Source organism: Acanthochromis polyacanthus, chromosome 7 (assembly GCF_021347895.1).
Source record: "Acanthochromis polyacanthus isolate Apoly-LR-REF ecotype Palm Island chromosome 7, KAUST_Apoly_ChrSc, whole genome shotgun sequence".
Lineage (NCBI taxonomy): Eukaryota > Metazoa > Chordata > Actinopteri > Pomacentridae > Acanthochromis > Acanthochromis polyacanthus.
In genome coordinates, this window is record NC_067119.1 from 21,513,914 (window position 1) to 21,528,994 (window position 15,081).

General features: G+C 39.1%; 2 protein-coding genes across 3 annotated transcripts; both read right to left on the reverse strand.

The window, feature by feature from the left end:
* Positions 1-631: 631 nt before the first annotated feature.
* On the reverse strand, positions 632-6,312 carry LOC110953616 (protein limb expression 1). 2 transcript variants are annotated; one of them, XM_022197726.2, is made up of 6 exons: positions 5,941-6,312; positions 5,293-5,399; positions 4,181-4,321; positions 4,000-4,095; positions 2,913-2,990; positions 632-2,340 (listed from the first exon to the last, which is right to left on the reverse strand). In XM_022197726.2, exons 1-6 carry the CDS (start codon positions 6,014-6,016, stop codon positions 1,945-1,947), a joined length of 894 nt encoding a protein of 297 aa, XP_022053418.1. In that variant the 5' UTR covers positions 6,017-6,312; the 3' UTR covers positions 632-1,944. The 2 variants fall into 2 exon arrangements, with proteins under 2 accessions (XP_022053418.1, XP_022053410.2); XM_022197718.2 differs by having other exon boundaries at positions 5,194-5,399; positions 5,941-6,311.
* Positions 6,313-7,186: 874 nt separating this feature from the next.
* Positions 7,187-11,828, reverse strand: riok2 (RIO kinase 2 (yeast)). The gene is made up of 10 exons (XM_022197510.2): positions 11,647-11,828; positions 10,529-10,667; positions 10,313-10,429; positions 9,711-9,886; positions 9,501-9,589; positions 9,199-9,390; positions 9,008-9,100; positions 8,417-8,842; positions 8,066-8,165; positions 7,187-7,730 (listed from the first exon to the last, which is right to left on the reverse strand). The coding sequence occupies exons 1-10, from the start codon at positions 11,710-11,712 to the stop codon at positions 7,569-7,571; spliced, it is 1,560 nt and encodes a 519-aa protein (XP_022053202.2). The 5' UTR covers positions 11,713-11,828; the 3' UTR covers positions 7,187-7,568.
* Between the last annotated feature and the right edge of the window lie 3,253 nt (positions 11,829-15,081).

The following is a 15,081-nucleotide window of genomic DNA, read 5'->3' on the forward strand; positions in this document are numbered from 1 at the left end:
TCCAGGGTGTCCCCTGCCTTCACCCGAGTCAGCTGGGATAGACTCCAGCATAAAGCAGTGAATGGATGGATGGATGGAATTTTCTCCAAACGGCACACAAATACAAAAAACAAACATAAACACCACATTTAATGGTTCAATCTTAGTGTAATATTACTATGTTTATATATAATTAAGCTTCACACTTGTGCATCAGTTTAAAAAGCAAAAATATTGGTGTCAAAAACAGCCCTAATATTTTTTCATATCGACATTATTCACCACTTTGACTGAGAATTTTATTGTCCTGTCAATCAGTACTGATTAAAAAATACAAAATATTTACTCATACTTTCAAGGAAAACCAACCCTTTAAACCCCAGTTGGTTTGCACGACGTCACATGATACATAATAGGAGGATTTTTAATTATTCTTTTTTAAAGCATTTTATTTTCTTGGATATATTGTATAACACTGACTTTTATGCATAATTACTTTGGTCATTAACCATATATGCTTTCTGTTAGTTTTCACAGCAGCGGCATCTTTTAACAAGGTATAATTTCCTAAATAGATTACAGGCTGAAATAAAGAATGGATGGGCTGTGATGTGATTACAGCTTGGCTACAAATGCAGAGACACATAATGAGTAATAGAAAAGAACATTTATTTTGAAATGTGTATTAACATGATAAACTCAACATTTTTCCCTTTAAAATGCATTCACTCGTCATCTATAAACAAATTAACGAGAGTCAAATGCACCTGACCTCTATGCATTTTATAACAAAGAACATACTAAGTGTTGATTCTTATAATAATAGCTGCAGTTGAACAGACCAGCTACACTGTATGATGAGCTAATTCTCTTGATACACTAAAGCTAGAAAGCATTTTGTACAAAGCTGCTCTCTGACATTATCTAAAACATTTGTGTTACACTCACAAAAGAGTCCGTTTCACAGCATCCAGTCAATAGTATTACTCTGGCAAGTAATTTCCACTGAGAAAACTGACACAATAAACGGCATGTTAGAGAGCAAGGCATGAGACAGGGAGAAACACTGAACCTTTGGCAAGTTAGACAGTACTTTGACTAAAAAGATGGAAAATCCTCACTAGGCGTTGATTAAACCTCTAAAAACTCAATTCTGGGCATCAAATTAACATGTTTACAATGGTTTTTCCCCATGAAAAATAATCCTTCCCTCACTTAAAATTCCTCAGATGTAAAACTCTGTCTGAACGTGCAGAACTGCAGTAAAGGGTCTGCCTCTGTCTCTGACACTTTCACTCTTTGCAACAGCTCAAGCACACCAGTTAACCTTCCACTACTGAAACACTGTAAAGTTGCTTTATACTACACAATGGCAAGTTGCAATATCAGAGTTGAAAATGTTATGGACTGCTTAGTTTGCTCATGACATGTCTTCTAATCGAAAAACTACAGCAACAACAAAACTCCTATGGACATACTTACAAGGCAAAAATCTTGATTTTCAATTGGAGGGCACATTGTGGATTATAACAAACTTCAAGAAAACACAACTAAGCTTACATAAAATGTGGGACAGCAAAGGAGAGCGCCATTCTTGCAAAAATCAAATAAAAATGTACTGTAATAATGCAACTATTCTGCTATTATTTGGTCAAAATTATTTGAATGTTGTGCCAGTTGTGATTAAAGACGCAAAAACACAGAGTTTAGTTTTATAGCCATAAAACTGAATGTGATGTTAGAGTGTTAATATTGTGAAAATATTAATAATGCACAGTTAATAATACAAAATAGCTGTAGATTTGACAAGATTATTGAACTTTTGGTAATGTTTAAACAGATGATGAAAATGGTTGATAAGTTTTGTTCTCACATATCTAGAAGAAACATTTATTGACTCATTGATTCATTGATCCACATGATAACTTCATCCATCGTCTCTCTTCCGATTCAGTCTGTTCCAGGTTATTTAAACCCACAAAAGTCTGTTTGCATTGTGTTTTTATGGAGGGTCGGTGAAGGACTGAACTTTGGGGTTATCTCGTCGTCTGTGTCCTGGCTGTACAAAGTGTGTAAAGGAAGTTGTTCTTGATTGTATGTGCGAGCCGGCACCTCCTTGAAGATTTCAGGTGTGTGGTGAATGTATGCTTGGCTTAGAGCCAAGCTGAGGATCTCTGTCTTCTCTTTGTTGAAGCGTAGCTCTATGCCTCGACGACGAGCCAACACCAGCTCCCTCTGTGCCACCTGCAGCTCCATCCCAAGTATCCCCGGTGACCTCTGCTCCCGTCCCAGCCAATCCAGAGCCATGCTGCTGCGCATGTACTCATCCAGGCCTCGCTGAGAGTAGTAGGCAATCACACTCTGAGGTGGAGGAAAGAAAACAGGTCATCATCACCGTATAGACGCAGATGCTGATGCTTTAACCCTCGTGTTGTCCTGCGGGTCAAAACTAACCCAGTCTAAAGTCTGAAAATGTGGAAAAAAATACATATTTTCACAGTGAAACTTCTAATGTCCACATTTTCAACATTTTTGGGAAATCTTTGAACATTTTTTGGTGGAAAAAATAAATGTTATCAGAATCAGAATCAGAATCAGAATATATTAAAAGTTTTACCGATATATATGTAATCACTTTAGATATTTTTAGATTTTTTTGAAGATTTTTACCTATTTTTTGAAAATATTTACAAGAATTTTTTTGCCATTTTTTTTAAACAAAACTTTTCAGGGAAACTTTTAAGGAATTACTGGAATTTTCTTCCTGAAGGCTTTGAAAATATTCAGAAATTTCGGGAATTTTTTTGCTGAATTGTTGGATTTTTTTCAGACAAGGAAACAATATTTTTGGGTGCCCGTAAATGAGGCCAACAGGAGGGATAATAAAGTTTGCTGTAAGCAGGAATGAGATGTCTAACTGGTGAAGCCTGTACCTGTCGGGAGCACTGCCGCTCCCTCAGAGCCTTCAACGTCCCGTTCCAGTGCAACAACTGGAAAATTGTCATCATCTCCTGCAGAGAGACGAGGGTCAGAAACAGACACAGACTGAGAGAGAGCAAATCTTGTGCAGCTCCAAGAGGAATGACTTGAATAACAAATCCAAGCATCCAGATCAGTGTATGTAAGTCTGACAAAGATAACATATTATTTTAATATTTCTTTAACCCTTACCTAAACTGTGGATGATTGGTGTGACAAGATAATATAAATCTTTATGCACCAGGCAGGTTTCGCCCTGATTTATACAACACTGCCCAGGAGAACAGCTGGCATGTGTTAGGAGCCAGTGACATTAGTGTTAAACAGAGAGAGACTATACATTAACTAAAACTGAGCTAATGAGGCCCAGATGGAAAACATTACACGTAAACTGTCTGGATTTGAAGTCCGTGTTGTACCTGCTGGCCTGTTTACCAAGTTTCTTATGTTACTTGTTTATGATTCTGCCTGACAGCCAAAACGGTTCGATACCTCCTGTACTGTCTGCATGTATAAGCTGTATGAACCACTGACAGCTGCATACATCATGGTTGATGTTGTGTACAGGATTTTCTATATGTGTGACTAAAGTTTAGCACATATATGTGTGCATGTGTACAATGTGTGTATTACTTGGAAGTTCTCCATCTGTATGAGTTGTGTTTTAGCAGGAATGATAATGAACCCATTTCCTCCCACTAATAACCCCCTGTCTGCAGACATGCTTATTTACACAAAGGTGGAAATATTATGTGTTTCATACCACGGCTCCCTGCCAGCGACTGAGAGAGAGAAGGAATGAGGATGAATACCGGTAGGTAAAAGTAGACTAGGGGTGTAATGACTCCAATGAAAAGTAGATTTACCACCCACTGGTTGTGATTTTTATTGTGTGTGGCTTAATTATCACTAATTAGGTCAAATTATAACACTTGCATCGATAAATACACTACTCCACAACGCCAAAATCTTTTAGCCGAATAGATCTTTCATGTGATAGCTGCATGATTTTTTTTATTGAAAACTTGTTTCATGTTTTACCTGGAACTCCAGCATGGTCCTGCCTATGTAGGAGTTGAGCAGCAAACTGTAGGTTCCTATGCTGGTGCTCGAATCACACGCATCTTCTAAACAGACCTTTACACAGAGAACAGTGCAGGTTAATGTTCATGGTAAGAAAAATAAAGCGTCACACTGTGTGCTTGCACTGGTTTACACTTACAGCACTGTCTCTGGCAGCCTGCTGCAGACTCTGAGTGATGAACTGAGGGCTGATTCGTCGACACGGCAACTCGTTCACAAGCGAGTTCATCAGAGCAACACGAGCTGCATCCCTCCGAGCCTCTGCTTGAGTGTCACACACCTGACAACATGATTTTTTTTTTAAATAAAAGAGTGCACAAGGGGAACAGACAGAACTTCAAACAGACATTTTAGGGTCAGCTGATACGTTTAAGTTTAAGATTGACCGACTTGAGTCCATAAGTCCTGTCTGTAAATAGGCGCACACGCTTACATGTGTAATGATTTTACACCTCACTACAGCTAACCATGGGATCAGAACTCAAATCACCATTGAGATTAATACATTAGAGCCATTCACAGATAACCAATCACATGCCTTCTCTGAGCTGGGAGGGGCTGCTGTCTGGGTCACAATGAACCCTTTGAGAAGCATCATGGGATTTAAAACTGAGCAACATCAATGTCGAACAACCTTAAAAGTGAGTGTGTGTGACTGTGTGGGTGACCTTCAAAAGAGCTTCAAAGCACTGAACGCAGAATGTGAAAGCTGATGTGATACAACTTTGCAAGCATTCAAATGCTTTTTGCTCAGAAGAAATGTGTGAAAACTTGTGGTGTTTGAGTTAATAATTGAGTTTAGATATGCTTTGTGCTGGGTGAGTATGATTAAAAAATGTCTGTCATGTGGTGAAGCAAAGATTTAATCTGAAACAATGAACACACCAGTTATTACTAATAGCTGATGACTTGTCTTAATTACATTTACAGGTGATATTACAGATTTAATGGATTTTGCTCTTTTATTATTAGGATATATTGAGAACAGGAACATCACCTGCATCAAGTATCCTGATTAATACTTTATCTTTGGTCATATGTGTGCTATTTCCAATGGCACATTAAGGATACTTGATTCAGGGTCATTGCGGCAGTACAGCCAGTCAAATCAACTACCAAGCACAAAAATGTTGCTGATGATGCCAAACACACCTTATAGTTACCAAAGCAACTTCCTCCAGGAAGAGTGACATAGCAGACATATGGAGGACCAGGGGAAGGTGCAGATTCATACAACAGCAGACTCTCTGCCTGACCAGCTGCGTTCCCACCAGAACCCTCTGATCCACTGGCGGAACCACTTAACGGACCCGTCTGCTTCTGCTCCCAGAAGTTATGGAGAATGGCCACCACATTCACTGCATACATACGGATAATACAATGAAGACCAACTGCTATAAAACGTTGATTAAGGAGAGTTGATGAGTCTTGATTTCCTTTTAACAGCTAAAACATTCTGAAAACTCCTCTGCTTGATCATATCAATGAAGTCTGACTCAGTGACAGTGAATGTCAGCCTAAATATACAAGCCAGACATCTGTATATACTGTATAGGCATTCACAGACAGTGTTTATTTTAGTATAGTTAAGTCCATCGAAAACACCTCAAGGCTTACACAAATCAGTATTTTCTAACACTTTCAGCTGAATCTGACCCTGAAACAGATCTGAATGATTCGTGTTTCCAAATTTTCTGCCACACAAGTCAGTGCAGTTCAATTCATGGCAGATGGGAAAAGCTGACTTACACTTGTTTGAGGTGTTATAACAAAGTTCTAACAATCAGCTTCCTGTTGTGCTTTTGAAAATTTTAATTCATCAATTCCAGGTTTGTGATAAAGAAATTTGTAAGTTGCAACACCTTTAAAACTTTGACTGTCAAAGTTTCTGTTACTCACAGTCTTTCGGGCCGGCGTCAGTCTCACTCTGTGACAGATACGACATGATGCTCTCCTCCACCTTCACCTCACTCATCCTCACCCAGCGTTAAGTTCCACTGCAGCTTCAAACACATTCAGTTCTACTTTTCTCATTAAAAAGCCCTACCAGCACAGCACACATGTCCCTCGAAACGACCGGCCACCACAGCTCAGGATGGGACATCTTATGGGAAACTCCAAATCTAAAGGCGCCTCCACTCACCCTTTCTCCACCTCCCAAACTCCCTTCCTCCTCTTCCTCCTCCTCCTTTCCAGTGTGAACATCTCACCAGGGTTTCTCTTTTGAAGCAGACCACCTTTGTCACTCTCACTGCCAATTAGCTCAGAGGGGCCCTCACTCCCTCTGCAAATGCACACACACACAGAGGTGCAGAGCTGGAATGCTGAGACCCTCCCCTCGGGCTGTGCAGCTGGCTAATCCCCGAACAGTCGGACAGTTTAAGACCTGCAGAAAGTTGCCAAGTTGGTCCAAGCAGCAACAGTGTATATATTTGTTTATATGATTGGTTCCAGTCCAGTTGATGATTCTTTTATGTGTCAGTGTCCAGCATCATAGGGACAATTCCTCCCAACATGTGCTGTCTCAGATATGTGGGGGGTTGGATTTTTTTTGACTTCCCACTCAAATTTGAGCCCAGGGTCTGAGCTCCATTCAACCTCTTCACTATGAATGGCCATTGTTAAAGTCTGAATTCACTTGCTTTCTAAAAGCCTCTTACACATAAATTAACCAAATTCTGAAGAAATGTGGTCTCTCAGCTCCTGAGTTCTCGCATCTTTTCCTACTGTGTGCCTCATTCTGCGTGTACACAACCAGCCTATTTCCTGAGTCTTTTCATGAGGAATGTATTGGTGTGTTCCCACATGTAAGTGTATGTATAAGAGTTGAAGACCTTGAAGCCAGAAAGTTTAGCATCAACAAAAGCTCTTTGAATTCTGTTTGAATTTTAACTCCACATGCACATCAGTCATTCTGTCAGCAGTGTAGGGATACAGTCTGAGCACAGACTTCAGTACTTAAAAGTTAATCCACACTTTTCTATCTGTTGCGGTGATATTGGAGGTTGTTATGCCAAAGCTGAATATCACTTTACAAGAATGCGCTCAACTTGTAAAGTGAAAGATAAAACATTTTCAGGGTTGGTTGTCTCATGTTCAGAGAATTTCTACTGCTTTTAAAAAGAAAAACACATCTTAGCTGTAATTTGTGGTTTAATTGTTTAATCATAGCACTTCATTATACTAAATAGTCCATATTTACATTTGACTCTGTGGAAAGCAAGATATTTATTTGCAGTTCAAATAGAAAAACGGTTAGTTTGACCAAGTGGGGGATTAAACACGGAGAAATACAAATTGTTCGTGTTCACTTCAGTGTATCTTAGTTTTGCCTTTCCTCTTTGATTTCTTCATGATTGTACAAAACGGTTGAGTCGTTGCCCAGATGCTCTCTTGTTTTTTACCCATCAATCATCACATGTTCACAACTCGTCAGACAAAGGAGCAGAGGCACCATGCGGCATGTCTGTCAACCAAACAAAAAGCATGTTGACGTGAATTCCGTCTGTCCATCTCCACAGTCCTATTCATCCCCAGAAGGAGGCACTCTCCATGCTAGACTTGATGTTATTTTGGTTCTCCCTCCTGGACTTGGTCACCAAGTTGGCCTCTCCCTTCTGCAGACGTCTCCTCTGTGCCGCCTTCTGCTGTTTGGTGAGCTGCCTCCGCACCTTCTGACGGACTACGTCCTGCAGCACACACAAAAACAACAGCGGGTTACTCCAGATCAATGTTTGTCTCTGCAACCAGACACAACACTCTGTAGACATGCTGCATCTGTTACAAACTCCAACACCACATGAAAGCTCTTTAGCAACACCTAGAGGACATCTGAGTCTTTGTCAAAATATGCATCTTGGGAATGCTACATTGCCCAACAAAACATCCAAATATTTATACTTTGAAGTGATCAAATTAGCTGGACTGCCTGTATTTTATAGTAACAGGCTCTTTGTTCTCACCACTGATAGGCCCTGTAAAATACATTACAGCAGTCAGTTCTGTGTATCTATAGTTTACTTACTGGGGGTATTGTTGAGCAGCTCCCTATGCTGCCCACTGTGCCCTCACTGTCCGTCCTCTTCCTCCTGTGTTCAGCAATGTGTAGAAGACTGTCCGAGTCTCTGCAGAAGAAATAAAACGATCTGAAGCTATTACAACACACTTTATAACCAAGCACTGTAGTTAAGTGTAGTTGTGCTATTTGCATATTTTTAACATCCTGCATAAAATAACCCAAATTATGCTGTAAATTTGCTCACTGTCTTAAAAATTTTGGCTGTGTATCTGATTTGCGGCATTTTAGCATAAAATAATCAGAATAAAAGTGCTTAATTTTGAAGGTTTTATTGTGTTAACTTTCCAGTTTGTTCACCTGAAAGGTTTGAACTCTTTGTTGCACGCAGAAAGATCTGTCAGCTCTGGGCACTCATCTTCTGCTTCCTTCAATTCTTCCTCTAACGCCTCTGTTTCTTCATCCCCTCTCAATGTCAATGTCGTTTCAGTCTCTTTCTCTTCCTCCCTGTTCTCACTCTTTTCCTCCTCATCTGATATGTTTGCATGTGTATCACTGACTTTCAGCCCCTCCAGTTCCAGCATTGCATGTTTATATTCCTCCATATCCAAGCTCTCCTCCCTTTCTGCTTCCTCATCTGTTTCTTCTTCTTCTTCATCCTCCCCCTCCTCTTCATCTTCATCATCATCTTCCTCAGGTCCAGCGGGGTGTAGCAGTGCACCATCTCTCTCCAAGTCTTTGGTGAAGCCGCTGGCTGACACTTCAACATCCAGAGAATAAGATCGCCTGTAGGGGTTTAAAAAGAAGATCAGAGATTTGCTTTCATTTTAGAGGCAACAGACTGAATATGGATTCATGTAAGTTGTTCAAACTGAAATGTACACTGTATACTTCCAGCATTATTTCACTGTATGTGTGCATATACTGCAATCAAAATATATGAGCAGTTACCTGATGTCTTTGAAGGTTGGAAACAGCTCGCTCTCGTAATTGAATCGCTTTGCAAAGAAATCTCTGATACATTTGACGTCTCGGTCAAAGTACCTAAACACAGAGGTTGGACAAGTGAGCAACATGTACATCTTTTAACTGTTTCAATAATTATAACTGTTAATTTTCAACTTTATAGCAGAGAGACCAACCATTCAGCATTGGGATGCGATGTAGACACCATTTGAGGGAAGTCGATCATAGTTATGTGGTCCTGGTCATCCAACATAAGGTTAAACTCGTTAAAATCTCCATGAATCAGTCCATTATTGGCTAGTTTGACTATGAGCTCCATGAACTCACTGTACAAAGCTGATGGATCCTGCAACTCGTGCACCTGACACCTAAAAGAGTGGGACAAAACACACAAATTGTACAAGGAACAGAGAAAGGGAAGGTTGTACTATTACTTTTGTAATGTAGACAAGCAACAAATAACAGCAGGTTTACATACAGAGGATATCCGTTGATGAGCTCCATTACTACAGCATGTCTGTTATAGTCCACAGGTTTGGGAACGGGAAAGCCGCGGTCATACAACGCCTGAACAGAGAGAGGATATAAGTCAAACGATCCACAACACAAAGCTGGATGCTTACTGCACATCTTGTGAATTCCTGGTGACATTTTTTTCCACGTACTTCGTACTGATTTAGCTCATTACCTTCATGTAGGCAAACTCCTTCATGGCAGAGAGGCGGGAGAGGTAGAGCCAGGACATGTTCTTCCTGTGTTTGTGATAATCCCTCTTGTTCTTTAGGTTCCTGAAGGAGGTGCGACCCAACCTGTGCAGCTTCAGTGCATACTGGTCGCCGTTTGGACTTGCCACAATGTATATATCTACAAAGAAGGAAATATTTGTATAAATGTAAGAGATCTTGGCAATGACTTGCAGAAATCTGATAGAGAACACATGATGAAGATTGTGAGTATAATTAAAACTCCTTTTACATTTCTTTTGAAGGAGTTATTTAAGGTTGTATTCTTAATATTACTCCGTGACTGTAGTTAAGAAAGTTAGAATAAATGCTATACAGCAAATCACATTTGAACCAAGTAAGGCTTCTAACAGAGAGAAATTTTGATGATATAATAATTTTGTGACACTGTAAGACATTAAAGTTTAATGGATGGTGACAACATCACTGCATTAACTATATACATGAATAAAAATATTTGTATTGTGCTATCAGTTTTAATTAAAGTCGCACAGTGTACCAAAATGTGGAAGTACAAAATGTACATCCTTTGAGATTTTTTCCTTACCCGACTCTTTTCCTACACCCATCTGGTTGCCAACTGAAAATATCATTTCTCTGGAACACAAAGTCTTTAGAGCCAAGTAGTCATATCCTCCGTAGTTCAATCTGTAGCCCTGAACAGCTGAAATCAACATATACACACATACCACATTAAAAAACAACCTACATGCACTGCCTCTATTAGGACATGCAAAGCTGATATTTTTGTGTGTTTTCTTACTCTTGGTGCGTTCATAGACAACAAGCTTGTGTTTCACGAGCTCTCTGAGGATCTTGTTGCAGCCGCCGTGTTTGAGGCTAGCAATGGAGGACAGGAGACTGACTGGAACAATCTCATGGTTCTTCATCCCCATCTCAACCTTCACAAGAAGAAACACACTATGATTATTAGTCTACAGAAATTCAAATCTGCTTGTCGCCAGACTGTTAAAACTCCTGCCAAGCTGAAGGATGAATTGACATGACACAATACTGACTGATCCTATGCACTATTAATAACAGTTTTGAGTATAATGTTTCCTTCCTCCTATCACAACTCCCATGTAAGTGATGAGAGAAAGAACACACAGTCCATTTTCTCTGAAAGAAAGCAGTTCTTGTCTTCTTGGTACAAATTCCTCTGTCTGTGCTGTCCTGCAGCTCAGCAAAGGAACAAAAGCAGGGATTTTTGGACGAGTTTCAATTATTCTTTAACATTTGTGTGCACTTCTTTCATTGTGTCAATAATGTTGTTTTTTAATTACTTGTCTGATAAATTTAATATTACTATGCTGTATACTGTACCCTCCCCATGTTTTAATGTCTTTACCTTGCCTGTAAAGCACTTTCAATAACCTTTGTGTGTGCTACAGTACTATATAAATCAGGAATGGAGCTATCATTTAATGTGAAAGAAAAAACAGTACAAGTAAGAACTATTAGTTTCCAGACTGATACTAGAATAGATCCCAAACTCTTCTGTCTCCTGTAAATCCACCTACATCATGGGAGTTCAATACTAATTCACTAAGTCAAAAGACTACTCTTAAAACCATATCCATTTCTGCACATGGCCTTTACTGTAAATTTATAACACCATAAGAACATCTATCATGTAAACACATTTATGTGTCACACTTTCAAACCTGGAATTTGAATTATGCTAATTAATCCAATGACAACACTGACATTATGTTAAGTGCACTATTACAGATCATGAGGCAGCATTTTGGTACCTCGTTGATGAGCTACTGGTTAATATATGTACAGTAACGTTAGCCAACACTGTGTTCAATCAAGGTTAGCCTAGCATTGGCTAACTTAACGGGGACAAAACCGACTAGTTAGCTCGTTACTTACCGCTGTGAGAACTCGGAAGTCATCCCGAGACAAATATCTCAATACCACGACATTCAGCTTCCCCATATTCCAACCAGTGTGCAAGTAGTTAGTGTGTACAAACTGTTATTAGGAATAATTTAGCTAGGAGCGCCACATTCTTAGTAAACACACGTGGAAGGCGGAAGATTGACAAACGGAAGTTACGTTCGTTAGGCTTACGTTAATGATGTCATCACGTATTCCGTTCCTTTATCAATCCCATGATAAATTGTAGTAGACACGGAATTATAAAACATTAAAAGGAGACAATAAAACATTAGAAAAGATACGAAATGTACAAAAATACCGGCTTTTAAAGCTTTTTAAACAGAGGCACTGCCTAACCAGTTTTGACCATAAGGGGGAGCTTGTTACATAGTTCTGGGTCTAGAATAGCGAGAGCATGGTTTCTCTTCATTGCAGCCTGCACAGTGGATCTTGTAATACAAGCTATCAGATCTGAGGGGTCGATGTGAAGAATAAGGAGTTAATAGTTCCAAGATGTAGACCAGAGCCAAACCATGTAGAGATTTAAAAGTAATCAGCAGAATCTTAAATTGAATTCTTTAATATATGAGTAGCCGGTGAATTTCATCCAGGACTGAAGTAATGTGTTCCCTGCAGTGAGTAATTGTGAGCAGCTGGTCCTGACTTGACCCATCGCTGCATCGTTCAGGCAGGTGAATAGTGAGCTGTTGGAGTCCAGCTGGGCGAAAATGAAACATTTTTTGGGGAGCATTGCTTTGGCCTTGGTAATATTTCTTATAGCAGGAGTGAATCAGAGTCTTAATGTGCTGACTGAAGTCAAGGTTGTAATCCAAAACTACTCCCAAGTTTCTGGGTGAATGTTTCCTGCTTATTGTTAATGGGCCAAGTTGGAGAGTGATGCTGCTGCAAATGAAGTTGGGACCAGCGAACAGGACATCAATCTTATCTGTGTTTGGAGATTAGAAGCCAGCCAGTTCTTAACAGCAGCAACACAATATTGCAGACTCTCGAGACTGACATAAACATAAATAAAGAGGAGGTGGGTGCTAATGATATTAAACCGATCCCTACCATTTAGCACTAGTTTGTGACTCTCATGTGTTTCAGGGCAGCTGACAGAACCAGCAAAAGGTTTTTTCTAAAAAGAAATTACCTCATTTAAATTGAAAAAGGTCTTATTCTAAAGGTGTCTCTTGAACTTGTATATCTCTGGACCTCATCTTTATCTTTTTGATTCAAATCTACTTCAATTTTCATGTTGCACCTGTTACAGTGAAGCAACAAACATCTTGAATATTAGTACAAACTTTACATTTTGCTAACAGAAATGCAATAACCATACAACAGAAATTTTACAGTTAAAAGAATAACTGACTAAGACCACTAAACTTAAATTTAGCTTCTTTTATAGTAATATGTATTGTCTCTGTTTTAGCAGTAGGTTACATTATCAATGTTTATATGAATGCTACCACTCTTAATCTCAGATCTCTTGATCCTGTGTATCATAGTTCTCTTGGACTTATTACTGATGACAGTTTTAAGACTCGTCATTGTATTCTCTGTGAGAAAGAAGCTATCAAAAGAAGCCAAAAGTGTTCTTTTATTTACAAAGGAATCGTAAATGAACTACCATGTCATCTATCATCACTTTTTAAACTTGGATATTTATTGTGGGCAATCATACCCACTCACCAGATTTGGTTTCCTTGGAGATCCCATTTATGAACATGAATCTGCTTTCAAATAAGATGTACTATGATGTTTTATAGAATGACTGTTCCCGCTTTTCTTAATGTTTTTCTTAATGTTTCTGCTTTGTCTTTCTGTTATGTACATGTTAAATGTTGGTTTTATATTTTTGTTCTTGCATAATCATTTTCATTAGTTATTCTCCGGCTGTCATTGTGAATAAGAGCCTTGCTGTCAATTTCTTTTTTCCAGATCAAACAAAGAATATTAGTCAATCAATTAAAGGGGAGGTACTGCTTTTGTGCATGCTCATTTTCTATCATGGCTTACTGAGGCACTTAGATGGAACTAAACAATCTTGATTTCGGTTGTGCTTTTCTGAATGTGACAAGCCAAAATTTCTGCAGTGAAAAATGTCCATTAGGGAATTACAGTAATTCCCTTAATTTATTCAGTCACCGTCCAAATAAGTGGAGGTCTGATATGACTGAAAAATGTTCAATGGGCCTTTTAATCCAAAATGATTTCTTTGATTTTACTAGACACAGACTGGAACAAGTGTGAGAAAAGAAACAACATTTTAGGTTTTCTGCTGTTTGGCACTTTGCGTAAAGTAATGCTTTCTTCAAAACTTGTGTGGCTTGTTGTGTGGATTTTTACCTCCACCAAGGAGGTTATGTGACACCCAGCGTTTGTGTGTCCGTCTGTCTGTCTGTCTGTCTGTTAGCAAGATAACTCAAAAACGCCTGGGCAGATTCACATGAAATTTTGAGGGGATGTAGACTATGGTAAGAGGAAGAGCTGATTTAATTTTGGTGGCAATCCGGAAAGGATCCTGGATTCTGGATCGCTTTGAATTTTTTAGTGTGTTTTTTTTTGTTTTTGTTTTAGTATGTGGGCCAAAATATGACAAAACATCATAGGTTAGTATGTCGTCCAACAAACTGGCACAAGGTGTCCAGATAGCTCAACTGGTTAAGAAAGTGCTTTTTAAACAGAACTGTGTGAGAGATGCAGGTTCAATTCCAGTTTCTGATCCTTTGCTAGATGGGTTTCCTGTTTTCCTCTCTATCCTTGGCGGAGGTCTGCACTCTCTGAGTGCTTTTCTAGTGCTTTAAATGAAATATAAATGAAAAAGAAATGGATTGATGCCTGCCGTGTTTGTGCATTTTTCTTCTCTGTCATGTTAGTGGGCTTTTTTCATGTAAGACATGACATGTCACATCCATAAATACAATTAACAGCATACAATAAATGACAGCTGAAATGTATGTGGTGGTGCATGCAAGATGTCACATTGTCAAATCAAACTGCTGAGAAAGAGGCATATTTTCTGTCAAAGCTTACAGGATACAAAAATGTAGGTGTGTAGATGTTTCAGTTTGCTTTACATAGTTTTTTATTTAGATGATGTGCTGGATGTTTTTTTGTTTGGTGGTTGGTTTCTCTGTTGACATTTGTGCAGTTTTTTTGTTTCTTGTAGTCGTGACAGATCACTGCTGTGTGAGAGGAGAAGTTTTCCCACAAGGGCAATAAAGTGTACAGCACTATAGCGGAAAATGAAAGAAGTATATCTAAAGTTGTTGTTACGGCCACCAGTATTGGTGTGCACCACCTCAAGAACAAACGGCACACCAATACTGGTGGCCGTAACAGTTGTGCTTTTTAATTCCAGGACTATGTTTTTAAGTTACACATACCTGTGACTAAATATGTTGTGCCATAGTACAATCA

Coding starts and splice junctions, on each gene's coding strand:
- LOC110953616 (XM_022197718.2), bottom strand. CDS start 6,016: ATGAGTGAGGTGAAGGTGGAGGAGAGCATCATGTCGTATCTGTCACAG. Junction 5,400..5,940: donor TGACGCCGGCCCGAAAGACT/GTGAGTAACAGA, acceptor GTATGTATGCAG/TGAATGTGGTGGCCATTCTC. Junction 2,991..3,999: donor GGACCATGCTGGAGTTCCAG/GTAAAACATGAA, acceptor GTCTCTCTGCAG/GAGATGATGACAATTTTCCA.
- riok2 (XM_022197510.2), bottom strand. CDS start 11,712: ATGGGGAAGCTGAATGTCGTGGTATTGAGATATTTGTCTCGGGATGAC. Junction 9,590..9,710: donor AGGAGTTTGCCTACATGAAG/GTAATGAGCTAA, acceptor CTCTCTGTTCAG/GCGTTGTATGACCGCGGCTT. Junction 9,391..9,500: donor CTCATCAACGGATATCCTCT/GTATGTAAACCT, acceptor CCACTCTTTTAG/GTGTCAGGTGCACGAGTTGC.